The sequence below is a fragment of the Xenopus laevis genome, chromosome 7S (assembly GCF_017654675.1).
Source record: "Xenopus laevis strain J_2021 chromosome 7S, Xenopus_laevis_v10.1, whole genome shotgun sequence".
Classification (NCBI taxonomy): Eukaryota; Metazoa; Chordata; class Amphibia; order Anura; family Pipidae; genus Xenopus; species Xenopus laevis.
In genome coordinates this window covers 98,144,358-98,172,055 of record NC_054384.1, presented here as the reverse complement: position 1 = coordinate 98,172,055, position 27,698 = coordinate 98,144,358, and the positions used below count along the sequence as shown (strand labels likewise).

Here is a 27,698-nt window from a genome sequence, read left to right as displayed (position 1 = left end):
TGGCATAACAGAGACAAAGCTAGTACAGCTGATACATAGTATAAAGAAAGAATAATTCCTTGTCAATATGAACTTTAGAGCACCTCTGCTTCATTAAAAATAGATTCAGGATTAGTAAGGTCAATCACAAACACATTCAATAGGGCACTTTACCATACCACCTACCTAGGGATGCACCGAATCCTTCTGCCTGGCCAAACCGAATCTGAAGCCTAATTTGCATATGCAAATTAGGGATGGGGAAGGAAATTGCATGAATTTTTTCCACAAAACAAGGAAGTCATTTTTTTCTCCTTCCCACCCCTAATTTGCATATGCAAATTAGTGTTCGGATTTGGTTCAGTATACTTCTATTGTGTACACATGGACTTCTGTATCAGACTTCCTGTTTTCAGTTTAAAGGAAAACTATACCCCCCAAACAATGAAGGTCTCTATTAAAAGATACTGATTAAAACAGCTCATGTGTAAAACCCTGCTTCATGTAAATGAACCATTATCATAATAATATACTTTTTTAGTAGTATGTGCCATTGGGTAATCATAAATAGAAAATTGCCATTTTAAAAAATAAGGGCCGCCCCCTGAGATCATAGGATTCACTATGGAATCATAGGAATCATAGGAATTCACTATGGAATCATAGGAATTCACTATGGAATCATAGGAATCGCCTAGCGAGGCAATTTCGAGCGACAGTAGAGAAAAGATCGCCGCGTGTGTTTTTACGCTGGCGATTTTTCGCGATTCCACATAGACGCCAGCGCAAAAGTTTCCCCAGCGATTGCGGCTTAAAAGTCGCGGCGAAAAGTCGCCGCGAGTCAAATCGCGGCGCTATCGCCTAGTGTGGCCTTAGCCTAAACCTTATTATGGGAGTTAGACACGGAGGCGTAATCTGTTTGCTTGCTGTAAAGCTCTTTGCTAACAAAGCAGACAATGAGCAAACAATGTGACACCTAAACTAACATAAGAACTCGACTAGTTTTATTAATCAAATGTCTCTGGATGTGGGGAGGCATTTCTTTGAGATTTACTTTTTTGGATTGTCTGGGTATAAGTCACAAACACTAATGAGTGAAGACAAGAATGAACATTCACAGGGAGATTCAGCTGGAGGCCCATGGATATAGGTTGGCCTTCTGAGACCTCTTTACTTCCTCCATTACACCACCTTGCCTTGTGATTGCACAATACCCTTGGGACCTGCGGGTTCGGGCCAATCACGCGTAAGATGACACCTTGTATACCGGAATAATGTTACATATTTTTTGGACAAATCAGCCTGGAGGAGTGATCTTTGGAAGTGCCTGCTCATTTAGTTTGCCATTGTCCCCTAAGCTGAGGGTTCAGGGCGCTGCACCTGGACCTAGGGTTGCCACCTTTTCTGGAAAAAAATACCGGCCTTCCTATATATTTATCTTTTTTCTCTATTAATAACATTGGGATCAACCATCATTTTTACCGGCCAGGTGGGTTGGTGAGTTGAACAGACACCAGAAAAGAAACCGTTTTTGTGTAACTACTGTTCATTATAGGATCCCTCAGCAAATGTACACGAATGAGGGACAGTTTTGTTTAGGGCCAATTGCTCTGTGTTTATGTTTACGTAATGTGGAACTGGCTCATACAGTTTACACAGCTTCCCGGCCCACTTTGCCTAACGCACCGGTCACAAACCGGAAGTTCCGGGTTTCATGACGTACGACGATTACTGTCGCCCCCTCTGCTCTTCCCGATCAAGCTTTTCGATCGGTTCCAACAAGCTTCTTCGTCTTGGGCAGAGTGTCTGTTTTTTATTATATCAACATTTCTCATACTAAAAAAGGAATCGCTGTTTACGACGACAAACCCCGCCCCTAGTGGAGATTCCAACGCACTTCCGTAGCTTTACACGGATTCGTTCTCCTCAAATAAAAGGCATCGGTTACCGCGGTGCTACAACAATCTCTGCAGATCCATAGGCCTCCCCAAGTTTTCCCCTTTTCAGTGAAACTCCGCACACACCGAGTCACGTGTCGCAGTGACGTCACGCCCTGACGCCCGCAGTTCCATTTTCAGGCCTAGGAAGAGCCGAGACTTCCGGGGTGGAAGGAAAGTAAAATGGATGCCGCGGTGGTAAGGCCAGACCTGTGAGACCGTAGAGCGATATACCGAGTTGTTAGTTCCAAAGGGCAACTTACTTTTTCTCTCCGAGCGACACATAAACGGTAGGTATGTCCGTGCGTCTTTCTGTTGTCTGTGGCCCTAGATTCGTCATATATCTGGTGCCCGTCCTCGTTCTTTCAGGCATAGGGCGGGGTTGTTTTTATACTTACCGTGCAGGCATTATATATAATATTTATACACCTCATAACCTTTGTCTTTTGTCAGTCATTTAGTTTTATAGGCAGCTCACTTTCCCCAAGGGATCCCCTTCATGTTTGGGATTTCAGGAAGATCTAATAGAACAAACTGGCTTTTCCCCCAAATTCCACCTCAGTAGTAATGTGTGAATAAAACGAATTTCACGATTTTTTTTTGTGAAACGTCCGAATTTCACGATTTTTCTGTGAAACGTCTGAATTTCACGATTTTTTTGTGAGACGTCCGAATTTCACGATTTTTTAAATGAAAACGTCCAAATTTCACGATTTTTTTAGTGAAAACGTCCAAATTTCACGTTTTTTTTAGTAAAGTCAGAATTTCACAATTTTTTGTGAAACGTCCGGATTTCATGATTTTTATGTGAAAACGTTGATTTCACGATTTTTTTTTAGTGAAAACGTCTGAATTTCATAATTTTTTTAGTGAAAATGTCCGAATTTCACGATTTTTTTAATGAAAACGATTTTTCAGCATTTGCAATTTTTTTGGGAAAATCAGGAATTTTTCAGCGACGCTAAACAGGAGATGCGCGCCCATCACTACAACTCAGCTTTTACACTTCTTGTGGGTTGCCCAGGTATAGGTCTCTATAAAAAGATAAAAACAGCTCATAAAACCCTGCTTCATGTAAATAAACCATTTCCATAATAATATACATTTTTAGCAGTATGTGCCATTGGGTGATCATAAATAGAAAATTGCCATTTTAAAAAATAAGGGCCGCCCCCTGGGATCGTAGGATTCACGGTGCACACAAACATACCAAACTAACTATATATGTTAGGTCACATGAGTTCTATCTTTTGCTTCCACATTTCTTCCTGTTAGGGTATGGCCACACGAGCAGATTCAGGGGAGATTAGTTGCCCCAGCAACAAATCTCTTATTCGGGGTGACAATCTCCCTAAACTGCCTGCCCTCGGCCGGCTAAAATGAAAATGTCAGATTTCAAAATTAAATAAAAACCTTTGAGAAATGGATATCAGTGTAGAATTCTGCTGGAGCAGCACTATTAAATGATGCATTTTGAAAAAAAAAAAAAAATTCCCATGACAGCATCCCTTTAACCTACAGTTTATATCATATTAAAGAAGCCAAACTGGAATATATATTTAAGTAAAGCATATTGGGGTGGACTTGTGTTTAACTTTTTGTTTCCAGTGCTCCATCTGGCGCAACAATCCTTTCAATAGTTTTTTATTGACCTTTAGGGTAAGGCCACACTAGGCGATAGCGCCGCGATTTGACTCGCGGTGACTTTTCGCCGCGACTTTTAATCCGCAATCGCTGGGGAAACTTTTGCGCTGGCGTCTATGGGGAATCGCGACAAATCGCCAGCGTAAAAACACACGCGGCGATCTTTTTTCTATTGTCGCTCGAAATCGCTGGCGATTTTTCGCAATTCCCCATAGACGCCAGCACAAAAGTTTCCCCAGCGATTGCGGCTTAAAAGTCGCGGCGAAAAGTCGCCGCGAGTCAAATCGCGGCGCTATCGCCTAGTGTGGCCTTAGCCTTAGACTCGTACAGTCGTCTCTATGTGACACGAGTGCTTGATTATAATCTGGAAAGTGAAACATAGATGTTAGACAATCTGCCCAACACTTGCTTTCTTTTAAATAACATTTCATTTCAAACGTGAACTAAATTACAGTATATATTGTATTTTAATAGGAAACTTTTTGTTGGCTTCTTGAATCCAGAGGAGTTTTAGAAGACTTGTCATGGCTACCAATCTTGGGGAGCCACTAAATAACGAGTGGTAAGTTTTAGATTTACATTTTGAGTTCTGCTTTAAATGTGTAATGGGGAAAGCGTTTGTAGATTAGGTTAATGTGTCTGGTTTAGTTGTTACAAGGGGTAATTTTCCCTTTTTATTTTCTATTCTTGACAACTTTTCTTAATTGGTTTTCATTTTTTTCTAAATGGAATATAGAGAAATGTCCTGTATTGTGTACGTTATGTCATACCAGCAGGTATTGTGTTTTCATGAATTAATTTTTTTTGTTGTTTTTTTAAAGGGTTCAGCAGTATAATTCAGGCGTTAACAGAGAAAGTGGGATGGAGGTACCAATGCAAGAGAATCCTGAGTGGGAAAAAGCAAGACAAGCATTAGCTAGCATCAGCAAAGCCAGTGCTACTTCAGCAAATAAAGGACCCGAGAGTGGCCAAGCAAACTCACAGGTAATACTGGAGCAATGCAAATAACATCTGTATAAACATTGCTTTATACTTGTGTTAATGGAGCACACAGGGAATAATGTATTTAAATATAAATAATATTTACATCAGATTGCCACTTGTTAAAGGGCAAGTCAACCCACAAAAATTTTTTGCCTAATATACAGAAAACACAATTCTAAGCAATTTTCCAATATACATTTGTTACACATTTTTAGTGCTTTTAAAGTTATTTGTAAAAACAATTGATGTTGAAAGCAGCATTGGCTTACTTTTTAAACAATTTTGCGAATGTCTTGGTTCCCCAGCAAAGACAGGAATGTTTATTAGCTGCCTTGTCTTACATTGTATCAATTGTCTTAGACGTCAGGGCAGAGAATAGAAAGGGACAGACAAACTCTGCATTCAATAGCAATACATATAATTTAAACACCGTAGGACATTTGTAATGCATGTATATTGCAAAGTTGCTTAGAATAAAGCTTTCTTTTATTAGGAATATTTAGTTATTTTAGGGTTGACTTGCCCTTTAAGGCTTACAGTAAGATGGCCTCTACCACATTGCTACTGTATGCATACAAAGAGGTATGGGACAAGCCTAATATTTGTATTTTTTATCTGTGATATAACCAATTATATCTGCACTTGTAGATTCAATATGAAAACAGTTCCTTCATTGCTTTTTTTTTTTACAGTTACTGTTTTTCTGTGTTCGTTCTGTCCTTCTGGGGGGGGGGTTGCCCCCCCACATACCCACAGGGCAAACAATTCAATTAGGGGCACATTTATCAAGGGTCGAATTTCCAATTCATGTGAGTTTTTTAAAAACTCCCATAAACTCGGAATTCAACCAATCTAAATTTATTTTAAAAATCGAATTTTTTAAACTCGGGTGAATAGGATCAACCCGAAAACTCAATCTAATTTAATTTGAATATTAAAATTTGAAATTCTCTGAAAAAAAACTTGAATGTCAGGAAGGCTGCAAACAACTTCAAATTGATCCCTGAACCTTTCCCATTAACTTAAAAAGCAATTTGGCAGGATTTAGGTGGTCGAATAGTCAAATTTGAGTTCTTTAAGGGCCATTTTATGTTAAATCTCGAAAGGCGAATTAGAAATTTTTTTCAATATTTGAATCGAATTTGAATAATTCCCTAGTCAAATTTGAAAGTTGTGACCAATAAAAAACATGAAAATTCTAATTAGAATTTTCAATTCGACCTTTGATAAATCTGCCCCTTAATGTTTGCGATGCTATGCGGTGTAAACCTAAAATAACTATGTATATAACGTGAGTTTTCATATACTCTTTATACTCTTGAAATGCAACTATTTGATTTAATTATCTTATATGATTGATGATCATGCACAATACATACATTTTATGTTGTGTACACCTGAATACAGATCCTATTTATACTCAGTAAAGCAAATACTGAAAAACAATAAAAAAAAAGGCAGACAGAATGTGCAGTGATTGACATATGTATTTTTTTTTTTGCTAGTTTGTTTCACAACAAGGAGAGGCGATTTTGCAACAGCAGCAATACTACCAGTGGTATTCACAGTACAATTACTCATATCCCTACAACTACTATTATCAAATGGTATGTACTTTTCTTTTTTTCCTTCGTATCTAATAGACACTTACATTAGTGTTAAAGGGATAATTTTTTTTCTTCAAAATGCATCAGTTAATAATGCTGCTCCAGTAGACACTCTCACTGAAATCAGTTTCTCAAAAGAGCAAACATATTTTTTTTATATTTAATTTTGAAATCTGACATGGGGCTAGCCATATTGTCAGTTTCCCAGCTGCCCCAGTCATGTGACTTGTGCTATGGTAAACTTCAGTCACTCTTTACTGCTGAACTGCAAGTTTGTGATATCACCCCCTCCCCCCCAGCAGCCTAACAACAGAACAATGGGAAGGTAACTGGATAGCAGTTCCCTAACACAATATAACAGCTGCCTGGTAGATCTAAGAACAGCACTCAGTAGTAAAATCCAGGTCCCATTGTGACACATTACATTCAGTAGGAGAAACAATAGGCTGTCAGAAAGCAATAGGCTGTCTTTCTGAAAGCACATGACCAGACAAAATGACCTGAGATGCACCTACACACCAATATTTCAACAACAACAAAAAAATACACTTGCTGGTTCAGGAATTAAATTTTACATGGTAGAGTGAATTATTTTGAAGTGTAAACAGTGTAATTTAGAAATAAAACTACACCATAAAAATCAAGACAGAATCCCTTTAATGTAAATAGTGTGTTACAGGGGCAGTATAGCTGTTTGTTCAGCATGAATTTAATGAATAGTGTTTGGACTGAATATAGTTTTTGCCTATTGTTGTAATCACAAAAAATCTGCTAAACAGGGAAATCGAAGCATTACCAGTACACACATCCCCTGCATAATGACCTTCAGCTTATCTGTAAGACTGTCACAAAAAGGGGTGAAGGGAGGGGATTGTTTATACAGAGCTTAAGTATCTACTGAAACAAATTCCTCTGATTAATGGTAATATTGTGTGTGTGTGTGTGTGGAAGTAAAAAAAAATTAAACTCTTGGTTTCTGCTTTATAATAAGCATCACATATAGTTTAGCTTATATGTTTTCTACATTAATATAATAGGCTGAATGTACCTGTTTATTTTGTTCATGTTAAATTTTTTAGGTGCATAGAATGCTAAGGTAAACAAGCATATCCCTTTCTACCCACTATTCATTTATGTGTAAATATTTGTGGAGCTGTATGTGCAGAGCTATGCATTCTTTTGCTTCTCATGTTTAGTAAGGAAAGATTATATTGTGTGACCTTGGGTACTGGCTTGTGCAGTTGAAACTGTCAAGTGTTTTACAGAATATGTTTGGCGGGTATAATACACCCGGTCAGTATGGTATGCCTGGAAATTATCAATCCATGTCATCTCCGCAGTCTCAGTCTGGACAGCATCAAGGAAATCTAACACAGGTACTGTCTCCTTAGAAGCTGTTTTTCCTGTGTGTGTGTTTTCCTGAAAAAAAACGAAATCATTAATGCAGTTAACCTTGTTGAAAAACGTAATGTTTATTTGTATACTGAAGAGAAAACGTAACACATTAAAGTGGACCTGTCACCCAGATACACAAAGCTGTATAATAAAAGTCCATTTCAAATTAAACATGAAATCCAATTTCTATTTTTTATTAAAGCATTCATAGCTGTTGTAAGCTCATTTAAAAATTTCAGCTGTCAATCAAATATTGTGTGCCCCTCCTCTATGCCTTAGGCAGACAATTACTTTCACTTTCCATTCAGCACTTCCTAGATGTCACTGCTCTCCCTACATTCCCCCAGTTCTCTTAACCATCTAATTGTGTAGCCAGGACATGGGAATGGACATCAGGTCCCCCATTCCGGTGCACAAACAAGATTCTGAGATGATACAAGGTTTGTCTTAATAAGTGTCCACAAAATGGCTCCTGCCTGCTTGTTATAATTATGAATTCCCAGACTAAAGGAAACAAGATTCAAATAATTTATACAGTGTAATTAAAGTTCATTTTGCTTGACTAATGTGATAAAATAGGATTTTGAATATTTTTTTTGAGTGACGGGTCCCCTTTAAAGGGTCAACCATTTTTCACAATTATTTGAACTACAGTAGAACCCCATTTTGCATTTTTCAGGGGACCAGAAAAATGGTGTTAAATCCAGGAAAATGTAAAATCAGGTAAATGTATTATGCATAATAAATAGGTGGGACCACAAAACAACAATGTAAAATGAGGGGAAACTTAAAATCAGGGGATGTAAAATGGGGGTTCTGCTGTATTTAAATAAAAATGAAATGGTAACAAATAAGATATAACTAATACCTGTCTTCTAATATTACTACTTAATTCAAAGTGAACTAACATTGTGATACAAGGTCCCTGTCTCCCTCTATATAATAATAATATGCTTTTGGAAATTTTTATTGTTGATGTTAGAAACATGTATTGGTTTAATCTGTAGTCAAAGTTAGCAAATATTAAAGGGCTGGTTCACCTTGTAAACACTTTTTTTTTTCTGTTCAGTTGTTTTCAGATTGTTTACCATAAACAGACGTATTGATTTCCGTCATTTTTTTTTACTGTTCTCCCAAAATGTATGCTAAAGGGGAACTCTGGCTTCCAAAACAAAATTTGATAAAGAGGCCACATAACACATAAACCTCCAATATACCCATCACAGTTACCGGTTTCTTCAAAAAGTATGAATAAATGCCATTTTCTATGCTGAAATACAGCTGTTTTAACAGTTCTTCTCTTTTTGCATCATTTGAAATCCTGGCAGGGAAGGAGGGACTAAACACTGATGGTACAAATTGTAACAACTTTTCCACAGGATGCAGGAACTAAACCCACAATGGATTGCACTGTGATGTTCTGTTCCTTATTGAAATCACGTGTGCATGGAATTGTGGGGTTTGGAGGATTCAGGCTGAGGACAGCTGGCTGTTGATACAAAGTAACAGTAGTCGGCCAGCTCCGCAAAGTAGTCAGACAGATCAGCAGGAGAGCAGGGGGCTAGGCTTAGGGAACTGTCAGAAATCATTAAAAATCATGAAAAGTCTGCATATTTCTTAATTGATGTATATTGGAAAGTTGCTTGAAATTGTGTTTACTTTCAAAAAGCTTATGTTTTTGTGGAGTTCCCCTTTCTGTTTCTAGTGTTTGTCTGGCAGCTCAGTGACCCAGGAGCATCTGAAATATACAATTTGCTACAGTTGGTTGCTACAGTTGTTAGTTAGTTGATACATTTGTCAGCAGCATCAGTGGAAGATTAGCAACTATTGTATCAATTCTAACAGCTGCCATTAAAGGGCATGTAAAGGCAAAAATATAAAATCCCATTTTTACTTTCTTTAATGAAAAAGAAATCTATCTCCAGTATACTTTAATTAAAAGATGTCTACAGTTTTTATCAAAAACCTGACTGTATGCAGTGCAATTCCCCCTTCTTTTACTGCTGTGGATAGGAATTGTCAGATGGTCCCCAACTGCTGTGCAGGTAAACGATCATACTTTCAAAAACGATCATACTTTCAAATGGCAGGGGGAGCCCCCCCACCTTACTTCCCAGAACTCGAGCAGCATTGTTGGATTCCCTGTAGAGATTTGTATCCAGAGACGCAGTGCAGTCTCTATATTATGATTATTAATCAGCCTTGCTGTATTGGCTTCTATGGCAGATATTATTTGACTTGTGCTGTTTTGATAATTTATTTATGATCCCTAAGCTTAACCTCCCAACTGAAGCCCAGACCACACTGAGCATGTGCGAGTCTTGATATTGCAGAAATGTCTAACAAAGTTACAAGATGACAGCCCCTTGCGCCAACTTTGAAAGCATAAATCATTTGTCTTATTAGGCTGCTGGTGCAGTAAGTTCATGTTTATATTTAGTATACATAATACAGCATTTATAACATTATTCTATTTTAGACTTTAGTTGCCCTTTAATGAAACTCAGAGTCTGCTCAGCAGGGACAAAGATAAGAAATGTATCAACTAAATGTATTAATTTAGAGCAGTTAACGAGTCATCGACCCCCCTCCCAGAACAACACTTGAAAAAGAGCCAAGTAGCTCGAAATATGTCGTGTGAATAAATCTTGCAGCACAGCTTCTGCAGTTTTTGAAGCCTGTTTATTTCCACAACTCTTTTCTATATTCATTGGCATGAGCTTCAGTTGGGACAGAAGCAAGTGGAACAGGCATCAGGGTCTTGCGACTGGTAAAAACCCCTTATTTGGTCCCCACCCAGAGCTGTTTTTAGGTGAAAAATGAAACTTCAAAATTAGAAAAATTTCACAAAAAGTCTTGGAAAAAGTATTTTTGGTGAACAATCTGTAACCAATTCAACTGGAAAAAAGTTTTGAAGGTGAACAACCCCTTTAATCTGCTGCATTTCTGACAAAATACCAGAAGACCTGGTAGATCAGTAGATCTCAAGACACTGTCCACAAACAGCCTGTCTAAATCGTCCTCCTATTTCCTGCTTTTCGCTCAAATATTTATTATGTTAAGGCTACAAAAGAAATAGTTGTTTGTTAAATATAGAATGTGAACAATGCTTTTATGGATGTAGATCATAATGGGACAACATTGCTAAAAGTATACCTCACATTAGTAAAGTAGGGCACTCCTGCCAGAGTTTCCTAGGTTTCCTATTGTTTGTGCACGATTGCAGTGGCTGCCTACTGAGAATTCCTCAGCTGATGCAAGGAATATGGCAACTTCTTCTATGTCAAAAGGGAGCCTAAAAAAAGGCTAATTTACTAACTGGAAGGCAGTGTGCAAATAAAAATGTCCTCAACAGTTACAGGCTTGTGTCTTGGTACATGCCCAACATCTGCGGGCTTTTCTCATTAAAATCATTCCTCTGTAAGCGATAATATGAATAAGAAACCATTTATTTAGTGCTCGGCTACTAGCACAATTGTTCATTCTTTAGCACACCTTTCTTTGCTTAGTTAAGTTAGTTGGTAGATTACAGGCTGCAAAATATTTTTGTTTCAATATATTTATATGGGGAGTTAAATATCATTTCTACTTTATCCCCCCCCCCCCAGCCTCCTGTTCCAGGACTTGAAGACAACAGCATGTCATACTCTAATGTTCATTCATCGAATTCCCAAACATCTCATCAGCATGTAAACCACAGTATGACAAAGGCATGTATTCAAGGTGGAAATCCAGTCAACCAATCTAATCAGCATCATTCATCCTCAAACCAACCCAGTTACAATCAGCAATCTTTTAATGAAGGACCAAAACCAAAAAAGGGCCAACAGTTGTGGAATCGCATGAAACGTGAGTTGTTTTTTCTTATTTTTTTGTATGATATCTTAGGAAATAGTTGAGGAATAAACCTTGGCTTAGATCGGTTTTATAAGGGAGGGAAGGGAAGGCTATTTAAAAGGAAAACTGTTGAATGCCGTCTGGAAAAAAAAAATCTGTACTTGCATACAATTTTCTCTGACTTTCATGGATTAAATGTGAATGTGGGGAAGATACCAAAGCCATACCTTGTTCCTAGTAAGGATTCCATTGATACTTTCTGTATCAGTCAATATTTGTTTCTGTGTGTTTGATCCTTACACTAAAAATGTTCTTAAGGGTAAGGGCACAGGGAGGCGACTTCAAAAAACCAAGCGCTATGACTGCCATACCGCTGGCGATTTTTCATTATAGCCGGCTGGAAGGTTGGGGAAGGCAGTTTAAAGAGATTGTCGCCCCAAAGAAGAGACGATATGTCGCTGCAGAAACTTCTCTTTTTAAAAATAAGCAGCTGATTAGTTACAAATGTTAATATATAGATGTTTTGTAATGGTACAAGAAACACCAGTTCTGTCACATCTGAATTGGATTACTTGCTTCAATCAGTAATCTTTTTAGATTATTCGTTTGTTTTGAATTTGTGCCATTCCAAAAATGTCTCTTGCATGGCTAAAATAATTAGTAAGTTAAAAGTCTACAGACTGCTTTTGCTGTTATAATATATCACAACTGTTCATTTATATTTCTGATCTGCACATTTAAGATGTTGGAAATAACTTGTGTTCTGGCAAACAGCCATTGTAACACACCGAAGTATGGTGGCCATGCATATTTGCCAATTTATCAGAGAAATAGTAGTTCATTGTTGAGATGCAAAATACAGCAAGTAGCAGAATTCAGTAAAATAAATGGAACATGTATTAGTTGTTAATGCAGGAAGTTATGCAATTTAATTATATATTTTCTTCCTCTAATTGCAGAGGCTCCTGGTTCTGCCGGATTTAAGTTTAACATTCAAAAACGACCACTGGTAATGAGTAACCAGAATTTTGCTTCATCTGAACATCATGGTAACAGTGCAGGACAGCAGCACGCAACTCACATGCATCATCCTTTACAGCAACAGCAACCAAAACTAGAGAAAATCACAGAACATGGGTATGTTACTTTAATCCTGACTTAAACTGGCTCATCTTTGGTAGATGTATGATAATTTCCGGTGCATATGATGATGTTTCCAGCCAATCATTGTATCTTTTAAATGAAAAGTGGAGATATTTAAGGATTGTGACCTTCAGGTAGCGAAAACCATAGCCACAGCACAGAAAATGAAGACTGACACCACCTTTCAGAGGTCAAATGCAGTTTGGCTGGCTTTTATTTGGAACAAAACAATGCTTCAGCACACTTGCTTCACATAAGCATTTGCAGTCCAACTTTTTCTAGCACTTGCAGGCGTGGACATACACAACTCCCAGAATCCTCTCTGGGGCTCACTCTAGACACTTGTCTCCTTGGAGGGGGTTCTCTTCCACTCTCCAGTCTTTTTGGAGCTCTTTAACTTAGTGGGAATCACATTCTATTTCCCAGCTGCAAACAACTCTCCTTCCTCCACTGAAGGAGCTCTCGCAGCCCCTCACTCTCCTCCACTCCAGGAGGTCTCAAGGGGGAAGCACTGAGGTGTAGTCTCACACACCTTAACTACAGCTCATCTGCAGCCAAATTACTTAGCTGCCTTTACCTGGGCAGCTGAACACACTTAATGGCACATTGAATGGAAGCCCACCCTGCTCTTTTCCGCTCACTCCAGGGACCCATTATCCAGCTTTTCCTAAGTCGTTACACAAATACAGCCACTCTTGCTGCAACAACACAAATATCCCTTGGAGTTTTATATTCACTAGTCTAACACTGGTGAAATACACACAAGATTGTGCCCTTTTTACACACATATCTTACAGGATGTATGGGTGACTCTTTCCCTAACGCCATTCTTGCGCAGGCCTCTCCAAAATGCATTTGGCTTTTCAATAAATTAATAATAATCTCTTTCAGTTGGACTTAATAAGAAAAGGTGCATAAACACTATCTGAAATAAATATAAACTATTTTCCACAAATCATTAGGGAATTATTAATCTGTCTCTTACTCCTATGATCTTTCTCAGCCCCCTTAGGCTTAGAGCCATGCTAACATTCTCTCACCTTATTCCATGTTGAAGTGGTAGATTTTGTTATTTGAAGTCATCTACTTTCAGAGAATTCATGCACCACCTACTATGGAAAGTGAGGGACTCCAAGTAGTCATCACTTGGTTCATAAAGTCAGAGAGAGACTATCTTGGTTTCCTCTCAATTGTTATGTCAAGTATGTAAATTCAGGTAATGTTTATGCCTCTTTTGATATAGGCCCAACTGATTAAACTCATACCAAAAAGAGATTTTCTCCCTTTAAAAAAGATTGCCTTTTTAGTAACAATTATTTTCTATTAATCTAGCAATAATTCGTCAAAGCCTGAAGACTGGCCACAAGCCATGAAAGAGTATGTGCAACGCTGCTTTACAGCATGTGAAACAGAAGAGGATAAGGACAGAACAGAGAAACTTCTTAAAGAAGTTTTACAAGACAGATTACAAGATGGATCTGCCTATACCATAGACTGGAGTAGAGAGCCGCTACCAGGGTAAAATTATTATTATCGCTGTTGTTTCTCTAATCCTTAAAACAAAATTCATTTTTTATTAGAGGAAGTAAATGATATTTTTGTAGCAGAAGGCTCACAATGAAAATTTCCCAGAATATGTTGGAGGACATATACCTTACCTTGTAATTCAATATAAAATTCCTAAGGATGCTTGTATGAGCCCTTGCAGTTTAATGTTTATCCTGTGTGTAAGGGCTGGGCAGAACCACAAAAAACATGTTTATTATTTTTTTATTAAATACATGTTTATTTATTAAATTCTCATGATGCTACCATGCTTTGTTCTATCACACAGTATGACAGAAGAGATCAGAAGAGTACTTTGAGCAATGTTTATGTTATGCATGGGCCGTATGTCCCTTTTAAATGATATGTAAAGCCTACATTTTCCTGCCATGTATATGAGTTGGGCATAACTTCCCTACCCAAGCCACATCATTTTTACTGCATATACCCCCTCCATTTGCCAGTGCCATCACATTTTCCTAAAACAAATAGCAGCTTTAATTATGAAATCTTAAATGAACTTTTAATAAAATCAGTTTTATAATTATGAAATGATTATTTGAAACAACTTCACTGGTAACAGATTTGTTTTCTTATATAGGAAAGATAGTGTGAAAGAGAGCCCCAAAAAGAAGCGATGGGAACAAACTACTCTTCAGTCTCCTCGTGGCAGCAGCATTACCATTACCCAGTCTCCAAGAGGGGGCGGGAACAGCACCAGTGCTGGAACCCTTAGAGGCTGTGGCAGCTTTATTACAAAGTTTGGAAACAGAAACATCTTCATGAAAGAATCCTGCTCCTCCTCAAGCACAGGCTCTAGATCCCGATCCAGATCCTCCTCCCATTCTCCCCACAGGCGATACAAACGCAGGTAAGGAGACCTAACATCAGTTTGAGCATAAGTCCTCCAACCAATGCTGAAGTCTCACCACTGGTATATGTTTATATATGCCCTCTTGGCTCCGTTATGTTTGTTAATGGGACTGTATTTTTGATACAGGACAACAGAAAAATAATGATGCAGCAAGCACTTATCCCACACCTAGGTGTACTTAAAGGACCAGTAACATCAAAAATTTTTACACAAAAATTCGTTAGAATACAACGAAATAAAACACCAAGACAAAATAAAATTTCAAATAGAAAAGCCTTTATTAAGAAATAACTTACAGAAACTCCACTTCCTGTCCTCTACAGAAAAGGCGACACAGCGACCATCCATCCTGCTGGGCTCGATTTCTCCTTCCTAGATATTCACTGACAGCGTGTAGATCTCCTCTTCTTCATCCCTCTCCCAGGATCAGCAGTAGGCGATGTTCGGCGAGCTCCCCCTCCCTCAGTGTGGGGAAGAAGCTTTCAGCAACTTCATATTCTAGTACCGTCACCAGCACTGCTGCCTTTCAATCATCAATCGCTTCAGTTCTTGTTCGGCAAGGGGAGATCAGATGCGCAGAAACACTTGGCTGCACAATCCCTCTCATATCTTCGCTTGTGTAACGTCCTGCCGTGGGTCCCGTGCGCCAACCCCCAGACAGTCACGCTCCCCGAACGTAATGCATTCGCGTTATAGCGCAAGTGAATGCGCACTCTGAAACATATTCATAGATCTCTGCAGCGTTTTCCGTCTCCCCTTCTGCTCCATAACTTTGTTTGGAAAGTTAGAATGCCCCTGTAATTTGACCGATGCTGATCCTCTTGGCCAGTTGTCAATCACAGGGACCTATTCACCCCGCCCCCAGCAGAGCCGTCCCTCCCTCCCTCCGCTACCTACTAGGCTGCCTGCAGTGGGGCCCTAACAAAGGGGCCTGGGTATGGGGCAACCATGGGATGGGGACACGGAGGGGGAGCCCGCCGAACATCGCCTACTGCTGATCCTGGGAGAGGGATGAAGAAGAGGAGATCTACACGCTGTCAGTGAATATCCAGGAAGGAGAAATCGAGCCCAGCAGGATGGATGGTCGCCGTGTCGCCTTTTCTGTAGAGGACAGGAAGTGGAATTTCTGTAAGTTATTTCTTAATAAAGGCTTTTCTATTTGAAATTTTAATTTGTCTTGGTGTTTTATTTTGTTGTATTCTAACGAATTTTTGTGTAAAATTTTTTGATGTTACTGGTCCTTTAAAGAAAAGTGAACGTTTTATTTTTTTTTTTTAAAAAAACTTTTTTTTACAATTATACCAAAACATTTTTGCAGTTTCACATTTAATGCTGCTTCCTTCCTGTGGTCTTTTTCTTTTTTTTCTTTCTCCCTTTAAACGGTCCATTTTCTTTCACAGTGATTCAGACTCAGATAGCTCATGTTCTGGTAATGAAACTGGACGCAAAAACACCCAAAAAGGCCGTGGTCGAGGAGGACGAGGGAGAGGGAGACTGCAAAGAGGCAAAAGGTATGTAGGTTTTTTTTTCCAAATGGGTTTTTGCCACAGTTAACTTAGTGGAAATTCTGTCGTTGACATTCAACTTGTACACTACTCACCATTAGTCCCAATAACACAAAGTAAATGTATTGGTATGTGTTAAATATGCAATTGCCAAAAGGGAAGGTATACCCCCGTATTTGACATTCCAGTGCATTTATGTACAAAAGCTGCATCCATACCATCAGAACTGGCAAAAATAAACACTTGATAAATAGGATTGCAACCTCTTCCTTATTTTCCAATGTGAAATTATGGGATATGGGGCCTTGCGTCCCTTTGCTTTACAGAGATTATGTACCCACCCGCTATGGAAAACAGAGGGGCTTCAAGTAGGGATGCACCGAATCCACTATTTTGTATTCGGCCGAACCCCCTAATCCTTTGCAAAAGATTCAGTCGAATATCGAACCAAATCCGTATACTAATTTGCGTTTGCAAATTAGGGGTGGGAAGGGGAAAACATTTTTTACTTCTTGTTTTGTTACAAGTCATCCCTCCCCACCCCTAATTTGCATATGTAAATTAGAATTAGTTTGGCCAGGCAGAAGGATTCGGCCATATCCGAATCCTGGATTTAGTGCATCCCTACCTTCAAGTGCTATAATCTAACAGGGTGATGGAGGGTTTGGAGGAAACTACTCAAAGCAAATATCATGAATACCAATTCTTTTTTTTCTTTTTTTTTTTTACTGACGTTTTATTTATTTTCATTACAAATTATATTGCTTGTCCGCTTGTTGCGGTACCCTGGTATTAATAGTAACATAGTAATGTAAGAGTAATAAAAAAAAATTTTTTTTTAAATGAATAAGAAATATATGTGACTAACATATTTAAAATAACAATAACTGTATGGCGGCGGGGGCTAAAATACCTATTCTTAAAAAAAAAAAAAAAGATGTACCTCTTCATATATCTAGAACATACCTCTTCCATAAAAATATAAATCCTCTTCAAATGGCATCTAAAACCAGAGACAAACAAATGTAAATTTACTCTGCGTTCTTCCCTCTGCACTTTTGCAGTTTACATAAATTTTTAATTTTTTTTATAGACGTTTCATACATTTGACTCTAATAGTGGGCTTTAGACTAGGCTTGGAGTCTGCAACACAGGCCTTTAAAGAGAGCTGTTGTACTTGAAGAATTGATAGCGTATAGAACTGTATCAAACCATTTTTTTTTAAATTGTTAATTGCAAAATTGCTTAGGCGCCATTCTGCGTACACATACATTTTTATTTTTAGATTCCCTTAGTTATTGATGCCATTCAATACTGTTGGATTTATAATAGTCCTTTTATGTCTATCTGTGTCTGTTAGAAGCGACCAAGCTTTCAACAAGAAAAACCGAAAGAAGAATCCTGTGGCCATGGTACTGGAAGACCCAGAAAAAGATTTTAAGAAGGAAAAGCGCGCAGCTCGTTTCCAACATGGTCATGGACCGAAGAAGCTGCGTATAGAACCTCTTGTCTTGCAGATCAATAACATGGATCATAGTACAGCTGACAACGTAGACTGGGAAGAGATAAAAATTGTCGGCACCTCTCAAGATATTACTAAAAATTACTTGCGTTTAACTTGTGCTCCTCATCCAACCACTGTGCGACCAGTACCAGTAAGCTTTAAAGTCTTGCTTGTGTTTATAGAAATCTAAATAGACCTAAGTAGTGTAGAAGAACTAAAGCTTAACTAAAAAGGTAGTCTAGAAATGTTGTACATTATGTTTTGTGCTTCTGTACCAGCCCAAGGCAACCACAGCCCTTTAGCAGTAAAGATCTGTGTCTCCAAAGATGCCCCAGTAGCTCCCCATCTTCTTTTCTGCTGATTCACTGCACATGCTCTGTGCTGCTGTCACTTACTGAGCTTAGGGACCCACTCACAATATACAGTACACATAGAATAGAAATGTCACAATATAAGGCTGATTAGTAATTAATACAGATAATTACTACATGACAGCACAGAAACCCATGCAATTAGCATCAGCATTTAATAATTAGCCTTGTAGCATCAGCTTATATTACAGGCCAACCTCATTTTCTGCTTGTTAATTTGTGACGACCCCTAAGCTTCTCAGCAGCTGCTCAGAGCCCATTGAGCATGTGAGTGTTGCAGACACTTTTCAAGATGGTTCTATTTGGGTTTCTCCGGTTAGGAATCTCACTTTAAATTTTGGCAGTGCAATTTTGTGTTCACACTCCACTTTAAGGTCCAATATTGTGTTCTTTGTGTTTCCAGGTATTGAAAAAGTCACTAACAATGGTGAAAGCACACTTTAAGAACAAGCAGGACTATGTGTATGCATGTGAACAAATGAAGTCAATACGGCAGGATTTAACGGTATTGTGTTTTAATCTGGAAGGCCAATAAAATCTATTTTTTTTATTACCAATAGCTTTTCTGAACTGTTCAACTTCTTTTTCCTTAGGTCCAAGGAATTCGTACAGAGTTTACTGTGGAAGTCTATGAATCTCATGCAAGGATAGCACTTGAAAAGGTATGCTAATAATCCATTGCAGTCATCCACGTCACAGTATTAAAGGGGTAATTTGCCATTAAAATTATATTTTTATAGAAATTCCTATTAGAAACTTTTCGATTGGTCATTTATTATAGTTTAATAGTCTCCTTTTTTGGTATTCAAATAGACTTCTTTTAAAGGGGAACTATCAAATGAAAATTTAATCTTACTGAAATAAGAAACTTTCTAAATACAATCAATTAAAAAAATCTGTACTGTTTCTGAAATTATCAAGTTTATCTTCACTCTCCCTCTCAACATCTGTTTCTCCTCATTCTGTCTTTATGCAGGAGAATCAGATGTTGAGATAGGAATAGCGAATATAAACTTGATTGTTTCAGAAAACATGCAGAATTTTTAATTGGTTGTATTTAGAAAGTTTCTTCAGTATGAGGAAGTGTGTTTTCATCTCAGGGGGACACGGGGAGTCTTGGGTTAAGCTCCACCATCCAGGAGGTAAGATGGCACCTGGAACACACAGGGAAGCGGTGCGTTCCAGCCGACGCGCGAGTCAGCAAAATGGCGGCCGTGAATGTAGAACAGACCCCCTTTCCGTGCGAGAAGGCGATGTGCATGATGAGAGACCACTTGGGCAGAGGGATCCCGTGGGAGGGAGGGGTGGCACGGGAGCTGGCTAGGGGAGAGCAACCCTGGGAATAACAGAGAGTAAGGACTTAAAGGAGAAGGAAACCCCCTGGGTGCAAATTCCCTCCCCCCTCCCCTGTGTTGCCCCCCCCTCCTCCCCCCTGGGCAAATGCCCCTAACTTGTTACTCACCCCTCTGTGCAGGTCCTGTCCACGGAGTTCACAGGCGCCATCTTCTCCTACGCTGTCTTCCTGCTTTGACCGGCGTCTACTGGCGCATGCTCAGTAGGAACATTTACAGGTACGGATCTACTGCGCATGCGCCGAATGTCACAAAGTTTTCTGATTTCGTGACATTCGGCGCATGCGCAGTATATCCGTACCTGTAAATGTTTCTACTGTGGATGCGCCAGAAGACGCCGGTCAAAGCAGGAAGAAGACCGCGTGGGAGAAGATGGCGCCAGTGAACTCCATGGACAGGACCTGCGCAGAGGGGTAACAAGTTAGGGGCATTTGCCCAGGGGGACAGGTAGGCCAGGAGGGGTGGGGGCAACACAGGGGAAGGGGAGGGGTTTTGCGAACCAGGGAGTTTCCTTCTCCTTTAACTCCTACTCATGTTTTGTTGTGCCCGGTCAGACCATCTGATTCCCTGTGTGGGCTGCAGGAATCGTCTGTCAAGGTCGGTTTTAGCCTGCACTGGCCATGTTATGACCCCTGTGGAATTCTCTCGAAGGGGGTTTTACCTAGAAGGGTACAGGTAGCCTTGCCCCTGGTGTACACCATGTTGTTTGGTGTCTTTATCTTCTTGTCTCAGGGGGACTAGGGAGACCATCCTCCTGGTAGCAGGACACTTAAAAAACTGAGGGATTATAGCAGTGTGGGGTTAAGACGGAGTTCCCGGATACGCCCCCTTTTTTTATTCTATCTAAGTGTCCTGCCTCCTGGAGGGTGGAGCTTGACCCAAGAGTCCCTGTGTCTCCCTATCGACTACAAAGAATAGGATTTAACAGTGTTATTTAATTTTAACAATAAATTCGCCTTTAATTTCACAGATTCTGATATTCAGTTTGCTCATGCCCTTCTGTTTTTCCTTTTAAATACCACACTAAGCAACAGAATCCTGCCTATGCATTTGCCTTTGTAGGTAAAGGAAACAAACAGAAAATGAGTTGTGTTTTTTTTTTTTTAATGTTTAAATTCCTGAGTAGTGTCCTCCCTGTCCTGAGGTGATCTAGTTTTTGTTATTTGAAACATGAAATAGGTATGAATAATAGTAACTGTTAACTAAGTAAGTAATGGGTCTTGCATTTTTCCCCTATTCCTTGTGCTTTAGGGAGACCATGAGGAATTTAACCAGTGCCAAGCGCAATTGAAATCTCTCTATGCGGAGAATCTCACTGGGAATGTTGGAGAGTTTACAGCTTACAGAATCTTGTATTATATCTTCACAAAAAACTCTGGGGGTAAGCATTCTCACTGTGTTGTGCAATCAGATTTATCCGCAGCATAGAATATAACTATACTTTTTAACTATACTATAACCTTTTTTTACTTTGCCTTTAGATCTAACAACAGAGTTGGCGCACCTGACTAAAGAACTGAAGGCAGACGCTTGTGTTGCACATGCACTTTCACTTAGAGAAGCGTGGGCTCTTTCAAATTATCATCGGTTTTTCAAGCTCTACAGAGAATCTCCACGAATGTCTGGGTATCTCATCGATAAGTTTGCTGAGAGGGAGAGAAAAGCTGCCCTTAAGGCCATGATTAAAACGTATGTGAAGGCAAACATGTTGGGGAAGCTTATCAAAACCTTTTTTAGTGTTTGTTTTTTATGTAGTGCATTAATATGTTTTTATGGATCCAGTGTAGCCTTTTTGTCCACTGGTTTTAGGAAGATTGATGATAGAGAGAGGTACATACAGTTCAAGGCAGGAGTTTTAAAGTCTAGACCACACAACAGAAAGTTTTTTGGAGGGCAGGTGAGGTAATTGCTACATTCCTAAGGGTGGTATGTATATCTGAAAAATACCTTACATCTGTCCTATAGTATATACATTTAAAAGGGACCTAACATCACCCATATATCTGCTCAAGGGATATGCAGGGGTAGTGTGTGTGTATCCCTTTTAAAGGAGAATTCAACCCGTAATAAAATAACACCCTCCCCCCCGCCACGGGCAAATGCCCCTAATTTTTTACTCGCCACTACATGCAGATTCTGGTCTTGGAGTTCACGGCAGCCATCTTCTGTCTTTTTCGGCGCATGTGCAGTTGGAGTAAATTTCCAGTTCCCGAACCACTGCGCATGCGGCGAAAGTTCAGAAATCATAATTTTTGTAACTTTAGTTGCATATGTGAAATCAGAATTTTCGGTAATGCACCAAAAGTAACGAAAATGTAAGTTTTCGGAACTTTTGGTAATGTTCGTGACTTTCGGCGTATGCGCAGTTGTTCGGGAACAGAAACTTCAACTGCCATGCGCCGAAAATGCAGTCAATACACGAAGATTACCGGAGAAGAAGAAGATGGCTGCCGAGAACTCCGAGGCCAGAATCTGCACGGAGGGGTGAGTAGAAAATTAGGGGCATTTGCCTGTGGGGGGGCAGGTAGGCTGGGGGTGAGGAGAGACGGGGGTTCTACCCAGGGTAGGGGGGAGGGTTTTTTTTTTTATTATGGGTTGAATTGTCCTTTAAATGGGTATCTCCTTTCATAAAACTGCGGTCCGTGAGGATGCTCACGTAGAAGGGTTAGATCTTTGCTTAGAACCTGCACCCTTTTAGATATGCTTGCCAGGCTTTGCTGTCATTGCTTCTGTTGTGAATATAACCTGCAGTGGTCCAACCAATCAGCAATTACATTAACAGGCCCCTATAATTACAAAATGAAGCAAAGCACTTAACCAGGCAAAGCATTTATGAACAACCTGTAAATATCTTGCTGCTTTTGCAAACTGGGGACTTAATATCTTAAAGGGGATACAGAGTCTGCATTATAAAGAAAACTAAAGAACATTAGCCACATTAATTCTTTAACTGTTAATTTAAATAGTTTTGTAGCAGGGCCATGTCGTTGTTCTGGTGTTGTAACTACTGTCCGGCCACATATTCTACAATAGCTTCAGCCAGTGTTAATCACTTTAGATCTGACCACGGCAGTGGCTGGACTAAAGGGGTGGCTCTTCAGGTAGCATCATGGCCCCGGATTTTTTAGTTTTTTTTTTTAAATGTGGCTAATATTCTTCAAATTAATTTTACATTGTTAAATTTTTGTTATATATAAAGGAAAACATCAAATGTAAAAAAAACACTTGTGCAGGGGAATCTCCCAGTAGACCTTTAGCTTGTGATCAGTAGATCTCAGGATACTTGTCAATTTACAGCTTGTCTAAATCATCTTCCCGTTTCATGCTTTCCCTTCAGATTGATTACTTTAAGGTTGCATAAGTTTAAATATAACAATACACATTTTCACATAAATCAATGTAACACTAAAAAAATTTTATTAAAAAATCCATTATACGCTGCACTAATAATAGATCTAACCTGCATGAAGTTTAGTATTAGCAATGCTTTCTTAAAAAAATACTATGAGAACACACTGCTTCCTGTCTACTGAAAAAAAAGACAATCGGGCGACTCACTCTGCAGGATCTGTGCTCCACGTCTCCTATTTACCAGACTTCTGCCAAAACCAAAAGTTAAGTAATACGGTTGTACAGTGGATTTTTCAGCTGCCTTGTAATGTAAATCAGTCTTCATGTACTGTAGTTTATGTACTGGGAGTGGGAGCTTGTGGGCAGCATCTACTTCTGTGTAAATTATGTCTGTAGGTGCTGTGAGCAGTGAAGAGCAGTTCTGGCTTTATGGGGAGTTCTGTAGTCCTACGATTTATGGCTTATCAGCGTGGTATCCTTACTGCTCACAGTACATACAGAAATAAGTCTGCCGCATAATGTAAAATCCTCCGTACAGCCGGTGGTTTTGGCAGAAGTCGGGTTAGCAGTAGATTTGGAGCAGGATAGATCTATGATTAGTGTAGGGTAGAATGGATTTTTTTAAAGGGATCCTGTCATCGGAAAACATGTTTTTTTAAAAATGCATCCGTTAATAGTGCTACTCCAGCAGAATTCTGCACTGAAATCCATTTCTCAAAAGAGCAAACAGATTTTTTTATATTCAATTTTAAAATCTGACATGGGGCTAGACATTTTGTCAATTTCCCAGCTGCCCCTGGTCATGTGACTTGTGCCTGCACTTTAGGAGAGAAATGCTTTCTGGCAGGCTGCTGTTTTTCTTTCTCAATGTAACTGAATGTGTGGGTTTTTACTATTGAGTGTTGTTCTTAGATCTACCAGGCAGCTGTTATCTTGTGTTACGGAGCTGTTATCTGGTTACCTTCCCATTGTTCTTTTGTTTGGCTGCCTGGGGGGGGGGGAAAGGGAGGGGGGTGATATCACTCCAACTTGCAGTACAGCAGTAAAGAGTGATTGAAGTTTATCAGAGCACAAGTCACATGACTTGGGGCAGCTGGGAAATTGACAAAATGTCTAGCCCCATGTCAGAATTCAAAACTGAATATAAAAAAATCTGTTTGCTCTTTTGAGAAATGGATTTCAGTGCAGAAGTCTGCTGGAGCAGCACTATTAACTGATTCATTTTGAAAAAAAGAATTTTCCCATGACAGTATCCCTTTAATTAAAAAAAATGTTACTGTTATTTTAAGTAATGTTTTTCATGGAACATAATGCTAACAATGTTTTTATGGATGCAGATCATAATGGGACATCCCTAAAAGTAGACTCTGTATTAGTAGTGCAGGCACTCCTGCTTTAGTGGCATGTTTAGCTGTAATGTTATTTTCCTTACATGTATACATACTACCATTTCTCCACCCTTGGTAAGTATATAACTTCATATATAGTGTATTTGCCAAAACACTACAACAATGGCAATCTGTACATATACAATATTATTAATGGTACACTTTACTTTAACTCTTTCCTTTATTCCAGGTACTCTGTTTACTTGACCTTTCTGACTATTGACAAAATATTAGTTAATCTTCCACAGCAATGTGTCTGCTGATATACATGCTAAATCTAGACATGGGGACCGACTGTCCTTAATTCTTCAGTTGTTTTCCTTTGAAATATGGTTATGTATTGGTGACTGTACAATGGGGTACAGCATTCAGTCTATGGCCTATAAATATGAAAACACCCTGCACGATAGACATTAACTGTGTAAAAGAAAACATAAGTGTGCAAGAATGGGTTAGACACCTAAAGCATCCAAACTATTTGAATTCTAAATTTTAAATGTTATAAAGTCAAAGGGGTTGTTCGCCTTTGAGTTAACTTTTAGTATGATGTAGATTAGAGAGTGATATTTTGACACAATTTGCCATAGATTTTAATCTTTTATTTAAGGTTTTTGAGTCTGGTAGTTGGGGTCCAAATTACCCTAGCAACCATGCACTGATTTGAATAAGAGCCTGGAATATAAATAGGAGAGGACCTTAGTGGAAAGATGAGAAATAAAAGGTAGCAGTGGTGTAGCCTTACAGAGCATTTGCTTTTAGATGGGGGTCAGCGACGCCCATCTGAAAGCTGGAAAGAGTCAGAAGAAAAATGCAAATAATAACAAAACTAAAAAAAAAATTAGGGATGCACCGAATCCACTATTTTGGATTCGGCGATTCCGCTCAATACTGAACCGAATCCTAATTTGCATATGCAAATTAGAGGTGGGAAGGGGAAAACATTTTTTACTTGATATTGTGACCAAAATGTCACGTGATTTCCTTCCTCATCCCCAATTTGCATATGTAAATGTGGTTTTGCCGGGCCGAAGGATACGGTTGAATCCGAATCCTGGCTGAATCGCAAACCGAATCCTGGATTCGGTGCATCCCTAAAAAAAATATAATTAGTTTTGGCCATTCTATTACATACTAAAAGTTTTCTTAAAGCTGTACCACCCCTTTAATATGTTTTTTCATTAGACCTCTGTTCTCCTAGTCACTTGTGTATAGTTTAGTTGGCCGTCTTGAAAAGGTGGGTATGGGTTGCAAATAGTGAAAGGGTATCGCTGAATTAACCATTGATTGTAATTGTTTCTCAACAGCAGATTGTTTTACTCATGAATGTTCTAACATGTCTTTACTCCTTTTCCCTTTATTACTTCATCGTTTAGTTTTCGGCCGCTGCTCCCAGTTTCCTTCGTCCAGTCAGAACTGGCCTTCGCGAATGAGGAAGAGTGCCAGAGTTTCCTGGCTTCTCTATCTCTGGTGTACACAGGGAACGACGGCAGCAAGATCGATTGCAAGCTGAGCTTAGCGGTCTTACCAAACTTCTAAATCGGGCCCTTTTTTATAAGTCACGTGGCGTAGAACACGTTTCATGCTCACACCAAGTGTGTAATATGATTCAGATATGGTCCCTGTTAACAACGCCTTCCTCTGGATCAGAGGATGGAATGGTGTGGCCAATGCCTGGGAATCTCTTCTGGATGGCCATATTTGCTTGTCAGAACAATAGATTTCAAACTTCCATAAATCTGTGATTTCCTGCTTTAACTTGGCAAGAATACTATATTTTACTCTTTGTGTATATATAAATATATATATTTAATTGTATATACTGGTATCACCCTAAATAAGGCACATTAATAAGAAACATGGGATTTTATTTAGTATTAAGTTCCAGTGATTCTAAAGCAGTACAATCTGAATTGAAGGAAACCATAAAGGACTCTGTATATGACTTATCATTCCTCAAACAGCAGGACTCGTTAGTCTGCCCTTCAGAATACTTGCGCAGAGACAGGGCCGAGGTTTCTCCAGTCGGTAATGGAATAGAATAGTTTGAAATCCCTGTAGATATCAATGAAAAACTCGCACTACCTTCATTATAGACGTCTCCTACGTCCCCGTAATTAAGGATTTGTGGATCAAAGGGGTTTTCTTTTTTTTTTATGGTGAATCGATTGTTATTGACGTTTCATGTATAGAAACTAACAATGTCTCAGTTTCTTCTCTTTACCTCACCGGTACAAGCATCTGTCCTCGTGCCGCTCCAAAGTGTCTGAAAATGGCTCTGGAGAGAAGGCAAATCAACTCAGAGATGGGGAGGAGTAAAATGAGCTTCACTTGCTGCACGGCTGAAAGAAAGACTTATGCTTAAAATGAACTTTCAAAGCCCGGAAAGTCAGCATTTGAAGACAGAAGTTAGACCAACAAGCCACACATGAGCACAGTACCAGCCTTAAAGATATCTGGAACCAATTGCTGCTGGAGCCCTCGCCGCCTGTCAAATCAGATTTACCATTGTTAATTTTGCACCCTTTTATTTGAGTTTTTCTTTGCTTTTCCCTTTTGGCCGCTACTAACGTGTTAACGTTTTTCAGCAGGTAACTATTAAGTTTGTCCCCACCTTCACATTCCTCCTCCTCTTCACCTCTCACTGATGTTTCTGTATTTGTTTTCAACTCCTCCCTTCGCACCACAGTTTTTTTTTTTTTCCTTTATCCTCTCCCCCTTTTCCTAAAATTTTTTTTTTTTTCTTTTGGACATGTGATGGCATGGTAATGTGCAATAACGAGCAGTTGCTGGTCAAACACTCCTTTTTTTGCAGATATCTGTTTTAAATTTCTCCCTCCCTATAATAAATTGAGTTGGATATATGGTGTTTTGTTTATTACAATCAGGTTTGTGGCAGGAAATTTGCAATTAGTTGTATTTTTTTTTTCAATTGTGAACTTTTTATTCAGTAGTTTTCCACTTTGAAATTTCAGCAGTCTGGTTGCTAGGGTCAAGATAACCCTAGCGACATTTATTAAATTGCATAAGAGACTAAAAGAAGGCCTGAATAAAATAGCAATAGTCATATATTTGTAGCCTTACAGAGCATTTGATTTTTAATTTGAAGCTAGAAAGAGTCAGAAGAAGGCAAATACTGTATATCCTCGAGTATAAGCCGACCCAAGTATAAGCAGAGGTACCTAATTTAGAAAAAAAAGTATAATAACCAGGAAAATGTATTGACTAGAGTATAAAAAAAAAAAAATCAAGCCACGATGCTTAAAAAAAAACATTAATTCATCC

General features: G+C 39.0%; 1 protein-coding gene across 5 annotated transcripts; it reads left to right on the top strand.

Annotated features, from left to right (window-relative positions):
- The first annotated feature begins 1,493 nt into the window (after nt 1–1,493).
- leng8.S (leukocyte receptor cluster (LRC) member 8 S homeolog) lies at nt 1,494–27,275 on the top strand. Of its 5 annotated transcripts, XM_018228173.2 has the most exons (16): nt 1,494–2,206; nt 4,035–4,122; nt 4,382–4,544; nt 6,050–6,151; nt 7,417–7,527; nt 11,155–11,395; nt 12,343–12,520; nt 13,859–14,044; nt 14,673–14,942; nt 16,346–16,456; nt 17,811–18,105; nt 18,729–18,830; nt 18,919–18,987; nt 20,929–21,058; nt 21,159–21,366; nt 25,790–27,275. In XM_018228173.2, exons 2-16 carry the CDS (start codon nt 4,085–4,087, stop codon nt 25,950–25,952), a joined length of 2,367 nt encoding a protein of 788 aa, XP_018083662.1. In that variant the 5' UTR covers nt 1,494–2,206; nt 4,035–4,084; the 3' UTR covers nt 25,953–27,275. The 5 variants fall into 5 exon arrangements, with proteins under 5 accessions (XP_018083662.1, XP_041427536.1, XP_041427535.1 ...); XM_041571602.1 differs by lacking the exon at nt 25,790–27,275 and having other exon boundaries at nt 1,494–2,114; nt 21,159–22,190; XM_041571601.1 differs by lacking the exon at nt 25,790–27,275 and having other exon boundaries at nt 21,159–22,190.
- Nucleotides 27,276–27,698: the final 423 nt, after the last annotated feature.

Coding starts and splice junctions, on each gene's coding strand:
- leng8.S (XM_041571602.1), top strand. CDS start 4,085: ATGGCTACCAATCTTGGGGAGCCACTAAATAACGAGTG. Junction 4,123..4,381: donor GAGCCACTAAATAACGAGTG/GTAAGTTTTAGA, acceptor GTTTTTTTAAAG/GGTTCAGCAGTATAATTCAG. Junction 4,545..6,049: donor GTGGCCAAGCAAACTCACAG/GTAATACTGGAG, acceptor TTTTTTTGCTAG/TTTGTTTCACAACAAGGAGA.